At 40.5% G+C, this 20,556-nt stretch overlaps 1 protein-coding gene across 4 annotated transcripts in view; it reads right to left on the bottom strand.

The window, feature by feature from the left end:
• LUZP2 (leucine zipper protein 2) overlaps positions 1-20,556 on the bottom strand; it is a 340,653-nt gene that overhangs the window by 142,952 nt on the left and 177,145 nt on the right. For all 4 annotated transcript variants that reach the window (XM_081165451.1, XM_081165449.1, XM_081165450.1 and 1 more), the window contains 2 exons: positions 17,295-17,376; positions 6,652-6,714 (listed from right to left, as the gene is read on the bottom strand). In XM_081165451.1, coding sequence (XP_081021577.1) covers positions 6,652-6,714; positions 17,295-17,376 — 145 coding nt within the window. The remainder of the gene's footprint in view (positions 1-6,651; positions 6,715-17,294; positions 17,377-20,556) is intronic.

The following is a 20,556-nucleotide window of genomic DNA, read 5'->3' as shown; positions in this document are numbered from 1 at the left end:
AGTATCTGCCTATCAGCAGCATAGCTCTGTGAACTTAGCCTCTTCTCATGCTAACCAGCAAGAATATCTATTTGTTAGGTTTGGCTGCTAATCTCCCACATATTGATAGGTGAGGTAGTAAACATTTTAATGGGCTAGTAGCTTTTATGGATTTATTTGCAAGATCATCTGCTGTCTTGATTTATCCTGATTTATCCTGCCCCACAAGTCTCCATAAAGCAAGTTATGAGTCTGTAGGCACATGGATGGACCTATAGCTATATTCATGTGGTTGTTTCATGCAGCTGGTGACCTCTATGCATGGAAAAGAAAATCTGAAAGGCTTGTCACAAGACCAAGAAAATTCTCCACTAAATTATCTTGAAGAGGTCCTCTGGAGAAAAAAAGCAGATCTTTCCTACAGTTCATTTTATTCTGTGTTTTTAACTTGTTTTGTAACTCAGTACAAAGAGAGACTCAAGTGCTCCCTTAATTCTTCTTTCCAGAAACTCTGACATTTATATCTTTCTACCTTAATAATAATAGTTTGGTGACCCATTTCTATAAGCTATTATATTGACAAAGAGGTTCACAGGGTCCTGCTGTGCCTATTCAGCTCGGTTGCTATGGGAAAATATTTACTGCTTTTTACAGATATAGGAACCTAATCTAACCTCAGCTCAAATCCCGTCAATGGCATTGATGCACTCACCATAGTGTGTAGCACAGTTGTGTTGTGCAGCAATTCCACTTGGCTACCAGCCTCAGAAAGCCTCCTAATTGACCAGTTGACCTGGTTCCCAAGGCTACTCTGGGCACCAGATTTCCTTTTACATCCTGCTCACCCACTTGTGCTGTTTAGCAATGGAGCTGCAGCACTGTGAACCCTCAGCTGGGCTCTATTTTCCTCTTTCCCAGTCCATTGCATGGATAACAAATGGCAAGGTGGAGGAGATTGCCTCACTCATTCTCCAAGTGGTGTTTTGCTTTCCTCATTTGGAATGGCAGGGTCCATAGACATGTTGTGAATGTTGTTGTTTTTAAACAAGCATAGTACATACATGCATCTGGAAGGGCTGCTAAGAAGCCTAGAGAGGCATCCTAAGGGGCTTTCACTGGCTCTAGAGCTGGTATCAGAATTGGAAGACCAGTCCAATGTTCCCAAATAAAAGTGGAAGGCTTCAAAAAGAAGTTGAATTGGACTTAGGCGGCGTAAGGAGAAAACCACTTAAAACTTCTCCCATACAAACTTTCCCGTAGCACCTGAGATGTAGAGAGAAAACTCTGCTCAATGTATCTCCCATTCATTAACAAACTCGTCTAGGCAGCTTGGATTTGGGCACTCATTTTCTGAACATCTCTTTCAAGGGCAATGCCCACCAAGCTTTATCATTGTCTACATTTCACTGGTTCCTGAAAACTTATTGTAAATCGGCATTTTAATTTGTGTTTTGAATGTGAAAGATAAAGAATGCATGATAATGCAATCCTATGTATTTGCTCAAAGGTTTCACTATGTTCAGTGGGGCTCACCTTTTAGTCAGCCTGCAAAAGATTTTTTTTTTTAAATTATAGTTTACATTTTAATTTTAAATTGAATGTTAAATTGTATGTTTAATTTTGTGTTCCACATTGGAAAGCATCTGAAAAGGAAACCTATCTGTATATATAGTATAAATATAAATAAACTATAGATAGGCTTGCATTGTATGCCTGCCTACAAGTATCTTTGGCAAGCAGCCTTTAAAAATTATATATAGGAAACTCTTTCAGGCAGAATCAATGCAATTCATCACAAAGATTTTGCCGGTACCATTAATCCCACATAAGCAATTTTTTCTATTTCCTTTAATGTAAGGATTGCTTTTCACTTACATTAACTATGGGGTAAAAAATGTAATAAGTTTTTTCTACAACTTTGTGAGGGTTTGTTCTTTTTTAAAACCAAACTATATCCGCCGACACTGGAAAATGGCATGCTAGGATTTTTGACTTACAACAATATTTGATCTTATTTGAGTTCCTCAGGTCTTTGTCTCAGGATTAACTGAACCAGTTGTCTGTTTTAAAGGTGATAGGTAAGATCAGTGCTTTTTTCTGGGGGGATGCAAGGGGACGCATACCCCCAAATGTTTTGTGAATCTTTGTACTTTTGTCCGTTTAATGTATTTCTTTTTCCCGATTTGAACTATAAAATGGTGGTTTTCTTGAGTCAAAATGAGTACTCCTAAGCATTTTTTAGAAAAAAGCACTGGGTAAGATAAATGACTCATTGATCCTGTGCTGCAGTTGATTTCAGAGAAAAGAGGGTGAACCTACCCATCACTTTTGTGTTGCCCCCTTCCCATTGAGATACAAAAAGATATAACTAGCATCAGTATAACAAACTAGTTCAGGCAGCTTCAACTCCCACCCCACCACTCAAACCTAAGGGATTCTAGGCTGTACTCTGCTAGCAGCAGGTTTTGGACATCAAGATGGAGATATGGCACCCTTTTGTGTTCAGCTGTTTGCCTGGAATATTTATTAACAGGTCCTGAAGAATCCAAGAACGACATCTATATGTTTAAACATGCATTTCCTTGGGAACTGCTTATATTTTCCATTCCCATTTCTATTTAAACTTTGCTTGATTGCATTGCAAACAGCACTTTTAATTTAATTTAATTTACTACATAGCGGTAAGGCCCAGCATGTCAAACAATATGCTCTTTTTTAAAAAAAAAATATTAAAAAGCAAGTATCTGGTAGGTACACTCCTGGTGACACGTGTTTTAATAAGAATTAAAATCAACCTTTTAAACTTTAGTTTGATTTTGCAAATGGAGCCTTGCAGTCAGATCCAGCTATGCTATAACTCCCACACTCAGGAGATTTTTGTTTGCCCCCTCCAGCCTAAGAAACCTACCACAGCTATATGCACCAACCATGGTATTACTATTATTACTATTACTATTAAATATATTATCTACCCTTCACCAGCAAGTTCCAGGGTGGGTTACAACAATTAAAGAGTGGGGAATTAAACAGATTACAGCCACAAGAATAGAGGAGGCTCTGAAAGCACACATATCAGATGTCAAAGGTCAGGGAAAAGAACCTACCCAAAGGGAATTTAACCCACGACCTCACAGCACATGTGGGTTTTAGTCAGCCATTGCTTACTTTTAGCCCCTCTCCCATGGGTTGAGCTGGTTGGCTGCCTACTGATACGGTGTACTCAGATCACCAGGCATTGGCTTTTAGCACAACCATAGTTTCCTTTGGGTTTTGATTCAGTGACCACCCATAGCGTGACCACTAAAGTTTGACTGTCAGTATGACTCAAGGCTTTTCATCAGCAAACCTTGTGAGACCGCGTTGCACATACAGTGGTACCTCGGGTTAAGAACTTAATTCATTCTGGAGGTCTGTTCTTAACCTGAAACTGTTCTTAACCTGAAGAACCACTTTAGCTAATGGGGCCTCTCGCTGCCACTGCACGATTTCTGTTCTTATCCTGAAGCAAAGTTCTGACCCCGAGGTAATATTTCTGGGTTAGCGGAGTCTGTAACCTGAAGCGTATGTAACCTGAAGCGTATATAACCCGAGGAACCACTGTATAAACAACCAAATCATCTCCCCGTTCAATTTCCAACAACAGAAAAGGGTATTCTTTTGATCCCTTGTGAACAATCATAACATGGAATATTTTTTTGCTTCCTTGGGGTTATTAAAGGTGGTAAAGCTAAACTTCCCAAGCTTACAGAAAAGTATGACCACAGAGTTAGCAGTGCATCCAGGCGGCAAGGATGTTTACAAAAAGGCCAGCGCTTTGCATTTTTGTTCACTGAAACATGCTGATGAAAGCATTGCGAAGTTCCAGTCTTGTTTAAAGAATAGCATTCATCAAAATTCATTAGGCACCGCTAAGCGTTTAGGTGAACCGATGCAAGCAGTCCCAAAGCAGCCATAAGCTTCCATTTCATACCTTTTATTTTTATGCGTCTTTTAAAGCGTTTTATGTGAAAGGAGAACATAGATTTTTGTATGACTCCCCAAGAGCCATTTTAGCACATTTCCCATCCCAAAGAGGCTTGAGAGATTGCAGGTAGAAAATGAAATTGTCTCGCAGGAGCTGGTGGGTGACAAATGCTTCAACCAAGCTGATATATAACATAAAGTGGCAGAGAAGATCAAAGCTCTTTATGCTACCAGGGATCAAATACTTCACACAGCTGGAGGAGCTGCATACCCCAAAATGTGCTAAAATGATATCCAATGGTTTGAAGAAACCTAAATTGAGTTATTTCTTAATATCACCTTTACCCGAAAACAGGCAGCTTAAAAACAACGAAATATAATGCAGGTATTTTTGGTGTTTATGATACTAACTCTGTAGAGATGGGGGAGAATTTTGTTTCTTTTGCATTTTAATGTGAACCTACCTAATTTGTGCTTCCCAAACCAAAATGGAGTTATCCTTTGAAATTTGCACTGCTGTGATTTTGGAGATGCTGTTCTCCATCCAAATGCATGTGTACATATAGGCATATATTGGGGGAAAGTGTGTATTTTAGTGAAAATAGTACAAGAATGCCTGTATATTCCTGCCTGATCACTAAGGTCTGCAAGTGAGGCCCTCTGGGTCATACTACAGCCTGCAGAAATTCATTTGGCAGTGACTAGGGAGAGGGCTTTTCTCTATTCTAATGCCCACCCTGTGTCATTTGCATCCCCCCTGAAGTGAGTCAGGACTCAGGAGCCAATGGTGATATGTTTCTGGCACATATTTATTCACTCATTTCTCAACTGCTCCACTAAGTCACTTGCAAATGCTATATTGCATTCACTGCATGTACTGGGCTTTTTTCATGGATTTTTATTTTAGATTATTTTAAGCCACCTTGACTTTTTTTTAAAAAAGCTGCCAGATAAATGATTTTGATACAGTAAATGATGTTAAGGAAAATCTCTTGCAAAAATGTGTATCTTAGGAGAAAAGCATGCCAACTGCATATGAATTTCCATGTGAACCTAAAATAAAGTTTCTGATGCAGAAATGCAGTGAACTGTCTGGAAAAAATGAAAGAGAGGCAGAGAGAGGGAGAAACCAAAATTGTAAGATTTATCCATCTCCTCATTTACAACTTTAAAGATGGCTCAAAACTGTTTTGTTTAAAGGTGCTTTTTTCATTGACCAATTCACAGAATTTTGTTCCTGATGCTTCTGTTTTTCACAAGTTTTTACACTGATTTTATTGTTATTATTTACTGTGTTTGTGACTCACTTTGAGCATCTCATGGGGGGGGGGAGTTGTGTATAAATATTTATACAAAAATAAATAAATCAGCAAAACATAGCCATTTCTTCAAAGAAGGAGCGGATATACAAGCCTACTGTAAATGCCCTTAAACGGTGAGGCAACAACTTCTCACAAACAACATCTCACCACAGAGCTGGTGAATTATTTGGATTTGGTCTTAATAGAACTTGATTGCTTTGAGAAACACTGTTTATTCATACACTCAAAGAAATGAATCACTGAACTAAGTGGAACTTACCTCTGAGTAGGATTGTGCTGGGAATTTGATGTAATATAAGCAAAACCAGATAGTTCCCATTTTCAATTGTACATTCTTTCTTTCTCTCTTGTTTTTTGAAAGACAACAGAACCTGTTTAGGGTTGCCATACGTCTGGAATTTCTCGGACATATTCGGAATACTGTAGTTGGTAGTAGTGTCAGGACAGAAATCAGTAAAAAAAAAAAAAAGTCCTGGGAAATCTGGACGTATGGCAACCCATGTTGTCAGGGTCGTTTGTGCCATTTACCAAAATAAAAGCTCAAAAATGTCATTTTTTGCAAATTTGCAAAACTTTTCTGGCTGGCTTTTCACTGTTTGAAATATGGCAACCCTATCGAGAATCAGTCTTACTATAGAGAATTTCAAATACTTGTTTCCTCCTGTTTCAGATCATATAGTTAAAAATCCATTATTATATCTAAGCCATAAGAAAACCATTCACTAAAATGTGAATTTAAGGCAAACAGACATAGTTATTTCTGAATATTCATTTCTCAGTCAGGACAGGGACAAAGAACCCAGGACAAGAAAAACCAGTGGGGGGGGGGGGAAATGCAGATTTCATAAAAAACAAGCAGACAGGAGTTTGGAACAGGCATGTTATCATAACAGGAAAAACCTGGGAAAGGCAGGCTTACCCAAAATACAAGTCACCAGAAAATAATCAGATATCAGAAGCATGCCAGATTAGCATTAAAACTCCAGGACAGAATTAACAACAAGTCAGGTGGGATAGAGTGGGGATGGCTAACCTGTTGGCCTACAAATGCTGCTGGACTACAACTCCCAACACTTGGCAGCCCCCTGGATACAGGTTCCAAACTTCAGGCCTTGAACACAAGATAGAATTTTGCACAATTAAGGGGTTAACTGGAGTCAGCAAAGACTATTTCCCTAAAATGGGGCCAGGTTGCTCAAAGGAGCAAGGTGTAAAAATATGGCAGAATAGAAACTGGGTATTGTAAATACCCCAGGCATCCAATCTCTGTAACTTTTTATTTAATTCCAGAGAAACAAATACAGATAATTAATATACAGTAATTGTACACTATCATTAATGATGTACATATTTTAGGTATGTTTCTGACAGCTAAGGATCCTCTTACCTCGTTTTGAAGATCCCTGATCATTTTGCTCTTCCTTTCCATTTCAGTCTTCAAAAAGTTAATCTAAAAATGAAAAAAAAAACTTATTAACTGATTGCCATAAATTCACCCAAAAACTCCCAAGAGAGAGGCATCTTATACTTTTTATAGATCAACTTTTACCTGAGTACCTTTCAGAAAGGGGATTCTTCTCTGTCCGCCCAAGCACTATTAACACTCTTTGATGAAACATTGGAAGAAGTCCTATATAACAACTTGGGCTACTTTTAGTGATAACAAGGTTGAAGATGGCTAGGCAGCAGAAAAAGGAAACTGGAATGTATGGCAGAATTTGGCAGGTGTCTCCCTCAGAAAAACTTGCATAATAAATGGATGAGCATTAGTTAAACAGGATAAATTCTGGAGCATTTGGTTCTCATTCTTAATCATTCTCTAGGTTGGGTGGGGAGGTAGAAGTGAGAGTAATTCCCTTTGGAAAGATGCTTTACCTTGAGGAAATTATAGTGGATATATTATACTATGATCCCAGAATACAACGCAAGACTATATTTTCTGTTGTAAATAACACAGGCACAGACAAAACACAACACATTGCTGTTTTTTTCTGGGGACTATACTACTTCAGGACATATTTGAGAGCACACATTGAAATGATCCAAATTTTTTTTAAAAAAAGAAAACCTTTCTACAAAGGGAAGGCTACTTTGGCAGACCAAAGAGTTTTGACTAGAAATCTTTCTTCTGACACTCCAATTTTCCTGATGGGGACAATTTTATCACTTCTCACATCATCTTATCCCTTTTTCAGAATTCTGTTTTTCTCCCTTTATTCCATTCCTACCTATATAACTAGCATCTAAATAGCCTACAAAGAAAATTACTAGAGTTGAACGTGAGAAAAACAAACAAACCCTAATGCTGTGCCAAAATCTGTCCTCCAGTTTCCTGAAAGTCCCCCCCCACACACACACTTTTTCTATCTCATTCTTGGGTCAATCAATAATTTCTTTAGACTATCCATGGATGCAGAATTTTTAGCTTATTTTATCACTGTGAGACCAAAGGATAAATGTGATTTTTTTCTTCCAGCAAGCATTTCTCCAGTATTTTGCAGTCTCCCTCAATGTCCATTTTTCCTTAAAAAAAAAAATGCAAAGCCCCATGGGAGGAGTTGCCTCTTGTTATATTCCCCTGGACTGTAACTGAAGTCTGGGGACCAGGGCTGCAGAGTTCACACCACTGGTGGTATCATTTGTAAAATGAAATAAATAACATTCAGAAAGTCACTTTCAAGCAAGGTAAGTGCATCAAAAACTCTGCACCACAATAAAGAGAACTTCTCCTAATTTTCTCTCCCTTTTGATCTTTTTGAATGCAATTTGTTTTTTCATCACTTGATGGAAAATCTTTGGAATAAAATCTCAGACTTAAATATGATTGATTATGATACTCTCCATTGCCTTAATGTTCTCAGACTAAAAGAGATCCATTATTTCAGAAAAAAGAAAAAATCAAAACAAAATAATACGCTCCATGTATAAAGCCTATGAAGATGGCATTCACCTAGCTTTTTGTCATGTGATAGGGCAGCTATCATACTTGTTACAAGCACCTTATTAATGCTCAGAATTAACCATATGATAAAATATTGACTAATATGCAGTGCCATAGTTATTTGCATTTCTCCACCATATATGTTACTTGGTCAGGAGGATACGCTGTCCCACGTTCCTCTCACTCCCATCTCAGGGTTGCATGTGGGACTTCTCATATTTTATATCTGTTTAGTTATACGTGACTGATTGTGGCTTCTGTATGATTCCTTCAAGGATTTCTGTAATGTTTTTATTTTATTATTTATGTAGAATACTTGTACCCCACCCCCTTTGTAGACTTCAGACCCTGATGAAGTGGCTTACAAAAAATTCTCAAAATAAAAATCACACACAAATCGAGGTCAGGAACAGAAATTGCATGGTGTCCAAAGGAAACCAAGATTACTCAGACAGCATTTCCTGTCATCATCATTGATCTTCCCTGGTATACCAGAGAGCAGCTCCCTAAGGTGTCCTGAGGCAAGGGAGTGAGGCTGAGCAGATGGATCTCACACAACCCATAATGAAAGGAAGTCTTCCCTTCATGTCAGTTGGTAGTTGCCAGGCAACAGCTCCTGAATTGGTCCTGTGAGGCAAGTGAGAGGGCCTAAGCAGCTGGACTTCTCTGAGCCCAAGACTGAAGGAGTCTTCCCTTCCTAGCAGTTGGATCTTGCCAGTCAACAGCTCTCAGAGAGGTGCCCCTGAGGCAAGGAATTTGCATGTGAGGATTAGTAAGTGTTGAAAGGTTCAGTCCCTTAACAATCTCCACAGCAACTATAGTGTTATAGCTAGATATCTAGATACAGATATTTAAATTCAATAGATTTATCTCACTATAACTGTATTATTGTACTGTGTCAACCAGCTTAATTCCATGAATAACATTCCTCTTTATAGCTTCTTAAGTCTGTAAGGAAAAGCCTCTTGGCATTCACACCTCACTTCCAATAAGTCAGAACAACCTGATGAAGTAAATTCATTTCACACATTTTTCTTAAGTGACTTCAAAAGCCCTGAAGTAAGATCATTCTAAGCACTATTTACTGAATCTCTCCTGCTAATTCCCTCTTCAGTTGCACTAATTTTCCTCTTGTCTTCTTGAAAGATGCATAGGCAATGATTTTGTCAGATGTCTGGGTCTTAACTGCAACCCACAAGATTATCTGTGATGGGTCTCTGCGTTTGTGTTCATATAATGAGCAATCCCCTTTTTAAATCATCTGGGCAAAATTGAGATCAGAAACTAATGATGTATTACCGAGATGAACTATATAAGCAACACAGAAGTGGTAAGAGATCCGCTACCCGGATCATCGTGGCATGGTGGGAAATACTTCAAACCTGTTACGTTTTCAACCATGAAACAGAAAAACAAATTAAAAGGAAACAGTTGTTAAGATGTAAATGTGAAATTATTTCGCTAAAGAAAGACACTCAGGCTACATCCTATACACACTTTCTTCATTGTACTAGGGATGGAATATAAATTGCTTCAGTCAACATTTTAAAACAACTCAACCCATAGTAGTTAAGAAATAAGTGGACAGGCAGCTTGTGGAGTAGTGAGGTAGCCAAGTTAGCTGATACCAAATTGTTCAGAGTTGTTAAAGCAAAAATATTTTGTGAAGAGCTCCAAGAGGACTCCTGCAAACTGAGTCAAGGGTGTGTGTGTGTGTCTAAATTTCAATTACATATATGCTTATAGTGGTACCTTGCGTTACAAACGCGTTGGGTTACAAATGCTTCAGGTTACAGACTCCGCTAACCCGGAAGTGGTACCTCAGGTTAAGAACTTTACTTCAGAATAAGAACAGAAATCATGTGGCGGCAGTGGTACCTCAGGTTAAGAACAGTTTCAGGTTAAGGACGGACCTCCAGAATGAATTAAGTTCTTAACCAGAGGTACCACTGTATTGGCATTGGACTGGTGGTGACTGTCTAGAAATGATACAGGGGGAAGTATTCAACTACTGTATCTTGTAAGTGCAACAATTTCCACTTATATAATGAGAGTTCCCCCTCCCCCATGAGCACTGCACATTCTCCACTGATCTGAGTTGGATGAACCCCTACAAAAAAAAATTGGGGGGAGGAATGGAGTAGAACATTAAGTTGCACAAGCAGAAATCCTTGTACTGATGGAACATTCACACAGTGCTATGTCAGATGCAACCTCTTTTATTTATTGCTTCTCCAGGTTAAACAACCTTGTCCAACCTTTCTTCTTAGCATTTGGTCTCCAGTCCCTCCGTATCTCTTACTTCCTTCTCTGGACATGTTCTGGTTTGTCAACATCTCCTTTCAACCGTGGTACCCAGAACTGGACACAGTGTTCCAGTTGAGGTCCACCTAAGCCATAATAGAGTAGCACCAATACTTCTTATGTTCTGGACCCCGCGCTTCTATTGATGAAACATGTAATTGCAGTAGACTTATTAGTCACTGCGTTGCACTGCTGACTCACTTGTATGTTGACAGCTTATTATTTAACAAGATGCTCTCATTAGTGAATTTTGTTGCACCAACACAGGAAAAAGGACCAAATCTGAAGGATTTGTCTGTTCTTTCTAAGGCAAAACATTGGTAGGCAGTTCAAGAGTGCTTAAAAAGCACTTAAATAAGATTAGCAGCACATCTCAGGAGGATTTCATGCATCTCTATATTTAAATTAAGGCTGCCATTTAAAAATCTGGGAATATAGCACATTATCTGGATTCTCTATTTTTTCCCAGTTTTATCGAAGGACAGTGACATTATGTTTCTAGGAGACAAGCACTCAATGCTACACAAAACTGTGTGTTTGTGTTTCCAACCTTATTATACTTATTATAGGAAATGAAGGTTATTTTTTCATTTCCTGACCTTTATTATAACAGGCTTTCAACCTTGAAAAATTCAAATTAAACCATTCTCATCCCTGAAAAATAGACTATGTGTAGATGGTGATGATGTGATTCTAGAAGGCATTTACTTAACACATGACTAGTAAGATACCCATGTATTGGGTGATATCCAATTGTGGTGTCCCACTTGCACAACAGATTTCTGCTTGAGCAAAATTGGACTTACCCTTTGTCCTGTCCACACAGCCTTCCAATTTGTTTTGGAGGGCTCTGGACCCTCCTAAAAAGGGTAGGAAGGGGATCCCCATTGCATACATTGGCATAAATCTGAATTTTGTCTGATATTATTACTGCATATTATCATTATTGTTGTTTCACTTCCTTGCCTTTGGTCTTGTTTGCCATGTAGGCTGAAACTATACCATCTGGTGTGCACCCCTCCCCAAAAAATGGTTTAAAATGACTATGTTTGCTCTTTGGTAATCACTGCAGCTTTTTTGCCCTTACAAATAACCTTTGCATAGGTGTAGTAATTTGTCTTTCGGTTTTCTTTTGCCTGCAGATTCCTGACTCAACCCATTCCATTGCGTGGCAAGGTCCCAAACCCTCCCTGGAAGTGGAATAAAAACACATGAAACAATATTTTAGGTTAATGGGTGAAAAAGGCCACAACTTTATTGGTTATGGAATGTGAGTGGTATTGGCTTCGGCATTGGAAACCACACAACTATATCTGACTCCTGCCTGTCTGCAGGAGTCTTGGAAGGGTTAACCACCAGAAGGGGAAGCTCTGCTGATGCACATCAACTAGGAACTCCCCCAGGGTCCCCGCTAGGGGTTGTGCCATGGCCCTTCTGGGGCTTTGGACAGAGAGCACACCCCTCAGATTCCTATAATGGAATACCAGGGAGTAAAGGAACATGTCCTCAGCTGTGGGCAGTTTAAATAGCCCGTGCCATGCCCCCGGACCGTCCGGATTGGACAGCCTTGGGATGACATGGCCGAGGAGCAACCAAGGGCGCAGGGGCTATCCCGCTCCATGCGCGTGGGGAGGGCTTGCTCCCAGTTCACAACGTCATCTCCCCAGGGACGGGAAATGGTTTTGGTTAAAATGTTGTTCAAAACATGATTTTTACCCTGCCCATGGTACAAAATATAAAATGTCCCACTCACGTCTTTCAACATGAGAACCTTTAAATTATTCTGCAAGTTGTTATAATGCTCTTCTTTCAAGATAAGCTCTTGCCTCTTCTGGATCACAATACTGAATCACAGTCTCATTGCACCAACGTCTTTGGCATGTGGGAGCTGATCATTTCAGGACTATATCTGAGCTACATCAGGCTTCACATATTGTTTTCAGAATGAAACCACTGAAATTCTAGAAAAACTTATGCTCCCGACACAATTTGAAGTCCTGCCCAGAATGCAAAATAGGGCAGATATTTAACCCATATCGACAGAAAGCACTAATCTAAACTAGTTGCCTGTTATACTTAGGACCACTTCACGTGGCATGTTTTCCATGTTTTCTCCTTGGATCTCTTAGCGATCAGTGCCACCATAGTGTTTAAAAGAGAAGTGTGTTTCTGTAAACTCATAGAGGCATGTGGTGGACAGGCTCCTCCCATTACTTGTCCAGTGGATAATTTGGGCATCTAGGAAATGTGTGCTACATTAAGTGTGAAGTGACTTTTACAAAGGCCTTTGGTACTTTCTACAGAGACTCCATCTTAAATTGACTTGCTATATTCAGCTGCCCAGAGGGATTTAACGCAGAGGTGAGGCAATCTTGCAATGGAACGATAGACTGATGGAGAAAGATGGTGTTTTCCCATTCTCTTCTGAAACTACTACTAGGGATGTGATCATGCACTAATTCTTTTTACTGCACAGTTTTGCTACTATGCTTCTGAAGGCCTTCCATGATGTTAATGTGAGAATAAAGATCTGATTTAAAGCAGATTGTAATCTATTTAACCTTGAAAAGCTCCTAGCAAAAAGTAAGGTATTTGAAGAAACGGTTCAGTTGCTATCATTAGTGGATGATTGTGCACTAGTATCTAATGCTTCAGAGGACAGACAAGTAATTATTGATTCCTTTTCAGCAGCATGTACACATTTCAAGCTAATTATTAATGTAAACAACAAAAGAGTTTCATATCCAGCATTCGGGTTGAGATTTATTTTGCACCAAAAATTACTAACAGCAATAATGCCTTATTGATAATGGATAAAATTCCCACCTTGGGCAGTGCCCTGACTTGTGAATTAAGTATCAGTGATGAAAATGCAAAATCAAGGAGCAGGAAATAGTGTAGCTTTCAGCAAGCCTCACACAAACCTACGTGAGAAAAGAGCCGTGAGCCTTCAGACACAATTGAAGGTGCATAGACTTGCAGGATGTCTAGACAGGTTGAAACATCTAGTTGCTAGATCTCAACAGGGAGATTTCCATCCCTCCCCTCATTGCCCTTATGCCTGTAAAATTATCCTATAGGAATCTATGGTGTGTCTCTCTGACTCCGGTTTCTCTCTCATTTGACTATGGGCTGAATGTTCCAACTCAGGAGTTGTTTTCTGGTCTAAATAATTATGACTCCAAAATGGTTTCTTGCTTAGCATTTACCACAGGTTGGATAGCAAACAAGCATGGTTGATTAGCATAGACCAGTAAATGAAGTAAAATCACAAAAGCTGGATGTTTCCATGAAAAGACAATAAATTTCCTAAATTCATGTTTATACTAGAAACTACAAAACCAGGAATACAAAGAACCACGTTTTAAAAGCTTCTGAGCCAAAGATGGTAAAAAACATAGGGATAAACAATCCAAATTTTCCCTTAAACAGTACACACTTTTGAGATGAATCCAATAGGATGAATTGTGTCAATGGACTCTGCATTTATCAACATTTCAGCAAGCTAAATTCTGTCTTAGCCACAGAATTCACTGCACATTAGATACATGCAGATGAAATAATTCTACTTAATTCCATCACAAACATAGAACTTAAGACCTGATGGAGAGAAAAGCAAGGGGAGGTTACAGGGGGACAACTGGAAGATGGAAGGATTAAGCATATCTCCTTTCACCCATTCCTTCTTCCGTGCAAAATACACTTCCTCTTTAAAGCAGAGAAGCAGACTATGGAGTATATAAGGCACCCATCAGCCCATATAGTAAGGTACAAGAGAGGGTCTTAGCTTTGTTGGTCTCAGCCCCTTTAATGCAGTACAAAGTAATAGAATGAAGAAGTAAGAAACATATAATTTATTTCAAGGTTTCTTGAATGTAAATCATTGCAGAAATGGACTTCTTATGATTTACTGCAAGAAAAAAAGCTAAAGTCTCTGATTTCCAATTGCTTTTTAAGGAAGTAGCATATAGAACAACCACTGTTTGTTTTTGTTTCTTCAGTCTAAACTTGCTTAGACTTCCAAGAGAGAAAATTTGCTTAATTTAGTTTAAAAATGCTTGTGTGTATTTAAAAGTGAAAGCAGAAATATGGTGTGTGGGTGTGCCTATGTATGTAACATTCCTTAAATGTTCTGGTCCCATTGCTAGATCTTTCATTCTGTCAATACATAAGATTTTTTTTAAAAAAAGAGAAAGGAGTTTATAAATAGTGGGAGAAACCTCACAAAGTGAATTTAAAAACTTAGAATTATTAGAAATATACTGAGCATCCCTCCCCCAGTCGTACCTTGGTTGTCGAATGGAATCCATTCTGGAAGTCTGTTTGACTTCCAAAAACATTTGACAACCTGGTTGCAAGCGGAAGCCACGTCAGACGTTCGGCTTCCAGAGAATGTTCTCAAACCGGAACACTCACTTCCAGGTTTGCGGTGTTTGCGAGCCAAAATGTTCGACTCACAAGGCATTCAGGATCCAAAGTACGACTGTGTGTGTTTGCGTGTGCGCGCGCACACACACAAAAACACACATCCAGTGTATTCAGGCAGGTACACAACTGATAAAATATTGTTGTTAAGAGTATAAGCAATAGGTTTGAAAGTGCCTAGTTCATATTTCAGGTTAACTATGGCTTGCCTGTATAGTATAGTCAAGACACCATTTCTCACTCCCACTTTTCACCTATATACAGTTGTGATCATCATAGTGGTTTATCTTGTAGGGTTGCTCTAAGGATTACAGAAATAATAATAAAGACGTATACAGAATAGGAAGGAAAGTATGACTATGTGCACCTTGAATGATCCATGAAATAGAGTGCTTTTCTGAATTTTGCTGCCTGGCAAAGTTTTGCAAGATTTCATGGACCACAGTTTTAGGGACCCATATATGTCAGATCTTAACAGAATCAAAATTAGGTATATGGTTGGTTAGTTATTTTTATTTGTATTACCATCAGGCATGCCCCTTTATGATGCTTGAGGCAAAAAAGGAACATTCCGCTCCCTTGCCATTCCCCACCCACCACCGCCTCTCTTACCTGTATAAGAGAGGCCCTGACTTCTGGTGAGATCTTGCAAGATCTAGCCAAATTCTCATGAGATCTTGTGTGTTCTGTGAGGTCTCGCGAGATTTTGGCAATGCTTTGCAAAATCTCACTGAAAACCAGCACCGCTGCCAGCGCCACTAGTCTGCAGGCAGCAGAGGCAGTGAGGCAGGCGGTGGAGGCAAGTGTCAGGGACTAGCAGGACGCTGACAAATGTGCATGGGGGAAGGGGGACTGGAGTCTGACTCAAGAGAGGTGTCCCGTGAATTGTGGGGACCTGCACCAGCGAAGAGACAAGAGCCGGATGCAGGGGAAGCTTCAGAGATGGAGTTGGAAGAAGAGGAGGAAGAGGCAGGTCAGACAAGTGAAGGGTCGGGTGCTTCCGTTCCTTTCCTGCACCACTGTCTCCCAGAACCAGGAAGGGATTAAAGAGGGAAGAGCAGAGGCAGCTTCCACACGGGAATAGTTTATGGGTGTGTGCTCACAGCCTGTCGGGGGGAGGTACATAAACTGGTGGAGGAGGAGTGGCCCCCTACTGCAGCAACTGCTTCATAGAGCACAGACCTGGAAATAGCTGCCTGGATGCTAGACTGGTGTACATGGGCATTCAAAGCTGTAGAAAACATGGTAAGTGTCCACTTTTGTCAATAAAGATTTAACTATGCGCCATATGCATTCCTTTGGCTGGGGAGCACCCATGACATCTCTTGGGCTTCCACCACTCAAGGCGAGTGTCTCACCCTGCCTCATCAATCGGCCAGGCCTACAATCAGGAATGGTACCAATGAATTTAATCAAAGTTGCACTGTTTTGATTTAAGAGGCCTTCTGTAGACACATTACTTGTACATGGATTTTGTACATGTCCATGGAATTATCAGGGACTAGCTTGGAAACAGAAGAATGGTGGGAGAAACCAACTGGGGAACCCCCAAGGGAAGAAGGCTCAGAGCCCAGGGATTGGTGGTGGGATGATGATTAGTCATCAGAGACAGAAGACTGGGAGGAGGAAGTGTCCAAAGCTGAAGAGGAAACAGGGCTTAGTGAGCCGGAAGAGTCTATGGCAGAGAGAAGTCCAGAATAAGAAGGTTGAAGCAGGAGAGTGGGATGATGTCAAGAACCAAACTTCACAGAGCACATAATATATTTGAAAGTATCAAAATGGCCAGCTAGTCCAACCCACTGAAGCAAAGCAGAACCAGCTATTCACTGCACATTTAACCAGACAGCCTGTGTGAACAGAACCTCAGGTTACAGGTGCACACCTTAAGAACCAAAGGACAGAAGTGAGCTCAGCAACACACTAGTTACTGAAGTTTGGGAGAGAGTCAGAATTCTTTCAAACTTCAGATATGGGAATCTTTAGGAGTATGCCCAAAGTAGATTCATTGTATCCCTTCCATTGAATATTGAATTGGATCATACCCATGTCATTCAAGATTGTAACTCTTCTCCATCTTTATTTGTGTTAGTCCCTGATAGGTTAGGAACAACATGTTGGAAAGTCCCTTCTTAAACCACCAGGAAACAATAGTTAGTACAGTGATAGCAAGATACCCTTCATATATTTATCAGGAGTGAATTCTATGAGATTCTTTGCTTCCACAAAGAGCCTTCTATAGTATATTCAGTATATACCAACAGCCTTGTTCATGCAGACATATTTGAGCTATTGAAGCATTTACAGAAGAGAGGGGCATGGAAAGGTTGGAGAAAATAATAACAAAGAAAGAAGTTACTCACCGTAGCCTGCTGCTTTTCTGCCTTCTCAGCTGCCTCATTAAGCTGTTTTTGAAAGGCCTCCTGGAGCGATTTCATTTCTTCCCTAGTTTATCCAAGAGACAAAACACAAACTTCATCTCTATTGTACATGAGGAAAGAATGCTTTTGTTTACTCTCTTTTCATGACAAGGCACTTTTAATTACACTGAATAACCACTGGTTGTGCTTTGTTGGGGTGGCTTATTAATAAAGCCACAGATGCCCAGTGCACTCCAGTGAGGTTCCAAAATGAAAATTCTTTTGTGTCTACTGTATAGAATACTGTGCAAAATATCATTTAAGCATTCTTCATATTCTAATTCACTAACTTTCATTTTCAAAGCAAATTGTTTACACTTAGATCTCCATCACCTCTCCCTCAGCAACTGTTTAGAAGGGATGAGTAGGAAAAGATGCAATTGCAAACTCTTAGGGAGACCCATCTTTTCCCATTATCTTCAGGTAGCAACTGAACTTCAGCTGAACATAGGCATCTTAAACAGAAGACCTAATTTTGGCCTCGTTGGTCCAGATCCAGTTCCCAGACAGATAAGGTTCCTCAAAGTGAACGACACCTTCATAGTGGCACTTTCTGACAGCTGTTCTGAGGATCAGACATAGCAAGATCCAAAGAGATAAATCTTCAGGACAGGGAGAATGAACATGTTATGTGAGATATAAAACCACGCAGCGGCGTAGCGTGAGTTGTCAGCACCCGGGGCAACGCAAGTAATTTGCGCCCCCTAACCCGGGGCAAGGCAAGTAATTTGCGCCCCCCCAACCCCTAACCTGCGAGTTGCCGCTGGCGCTGCCGCGCAAACAACGCTGCTTGCCCGGAGGAGGATGGAGGCAGAAGCAGCCGCCGCCTGTGGCTGGGCCAAGGGGATGGCGGCGGCGGCAGGGTGCAGAGGCTGCCCGTGCCCGGCCAGGCGTCGGTGGCGGCGTCGGCGCTGCTGCAGCGGCTGCTCCTCCTGCGAGCAGTGAGCGGAGCGCAGCCACAGCAACGGCGGGGGGCGCGCGCGCTAGGGCGCAAGGCTGGCGGTGGCGGCGGGGAGCCCGGCGGAGGAAGGAACTTGTCCCTTCCCTCTGGACTCGCGCCCCCCCAGATGTTGCGCCCGGTGCGGTCGGCACCCTTGGCACCCCCCACGCTACGCCACTGAAACCACGCTGACGACGGGCGGGGTGAATCTGGTCCTTTTATCTGCCTCTGTTTTGTCCTGATTAATTACACAGAATACAGTTGCTGCTACGCGTAGGTCTTTTTTCATGTAGACACCAGCAGTATTTGAGATCAAGTGAACTGACAGATTTTTAGAAACACCCAGACTAGTTCCATGCTTACTCGGGAATAGGGAAGAGCATATCTGATAATTTTAGTTCCTCATTTTTCCTATCTTCATTTCTCTGCCTCAGTTGTTTTTAAAAACATCCTCGTGAAAATTCATCAACATCTTTTGTGTGAAATTTCTCCTGATATACATGTTTTTGTAGGCAATTTCCCCTAATATAATGCATTTCTGTATGTTATTTTCATCAATCCAGTATATGCATTTTAATGCACACTTTATCCTACTACATGCTTTTTTGTACATATTACTTAATTGGAGAACTGCATTGGAAAATTCAGAGCTCTGCAAATTGCTGTGTTTCCATATGTGTACTTTAATTTGGCTTTTAGAAAGTATTAATTAGGTAGGTTGATCTTGGAATGTGAACTCAATTGAATGTGTCTGTCGCTCATCCCAACTTAGGAATAAGGTTCATTGAACTCAGTGGGACTTATTTCTGATTAAACATGCACAGAAGTGCACTGACTGTAGTTTAGGTGACGAAGCATGAAGCACAATCCAGATAAAGGGGGTGATTCCCTAGATCAGATAGGGCATGCGTAGGCAAACTAAGGCCTGGCAGCCGGATCCGGCCCAATCGCCTTCTAAATCCGGCACGTGGATAGTCCGGGAATCAGCATGTTTTTACATGAGTAGAATGTGTCCTTTTATTTAAAATGCATCTCTGGGTTATTTGTGGGGTATAGGAATTTGTTTATTATTTTCCCAAAAAACATAGTCTGGCCCCCCACAAGGTCTGAGGGACAGTGGACCGGCCCCTTGCTGAAAATGTTTGCTGACCCCTGAGATAGGTGGACAGCTGCACTCTCCTAAATGAGCAGTAGTTTGGGAGTACTTCTGTCTACTACTGTCACTGGAGACACAAGCTGTGGCCCTATCTGGACAGGAATAGTGTAGTTTCTATTATCTATGCACTGGTAACCTTCAAATTAGATTGCTGCGATGTGCTATACAGTATATGGGGCTGCCTTTAACAGCAGTTCAGAAACCTTAGCTGGCACAGAATTCATTGGCTAGATGGTTGATTAGGAGTTGAACTATAAAGCCATATGAGGTTCAGGACCCAAATAGTTTAGGGACCACCTTTCCCTGCATAAATTTACCTGGACCCTGGGTTCATAATCTGAGGCCCTTATTCATATGTACATTGCAGGGAGGTGCAGAAGATGCAACACAAGAACTTTTATTTTAATTTCACGGTGGCTCCCCAATTTTGGAATACTATCCTCCAAAAGATTCACCTGGCTCCATCACTATCAACTTTTAGGCACCCGGCAAAGGTTTTTCTGTTCACCCTAGTTGTGCCCTAACCTGCACATCTTTTAGTAGCTTGGGGTAGGATTTGTCCTGTTTATGTTATTGCAGATGAAGGGTTTTAGCCAATATTATTGTTGCATTTAAAAATTTGCATCGTGTATACTTTTATAACTGCATGTCACTTTGAGACATTTTTCTAGTAAGAAGTGAATAAACACAATAAATAATATCAATACTACAAGTATTAGTAATAAATTAATTTATTGAGTGCTGAAGTGAGTGCTGAGTTTGCCTAATCTGATTTACTGTGAATGGTGAATATGGGTTGGACACAGATCCAATAAATGTGAATTGAGCTGTGAGCTGATCCTTAGTTTCAGCTTACCTTCAGTGATTTAGGCTGTTTTACAGCAGCTAGAAGCAGGGCTGAACTTGCAATCCAGATCATAGAAAGAGCAAGAATATAAACTAGAGATTAAGGCACGTTGGTTTCCACTCAAGCAGCAGCTCACAACTTTAATACAGACATGCAGCTGAAGAATGACAGGTCCCAGTCTGGGACACAACATTTTGATTGGACAAGTCATGTATTAAAACTAGGAGAAACTGTGTATACAGCCAATTAGGGTCAGCACAGT

The sequence above is a fragment of the Podarcis bocagei genome (assembly GCF_964188305.1).
Source record: "Podarcis bocagei genome assembly, chromosome: 1".
NCBI lineage: Eukaryota > Metazoa > Chordata > Lepidosauria > Squamata > Lacertidae > Podarcis > Podarcis bocagei.
This window is presented reverse-complemented; position numbering and strand designations above follow the sequence as displayed.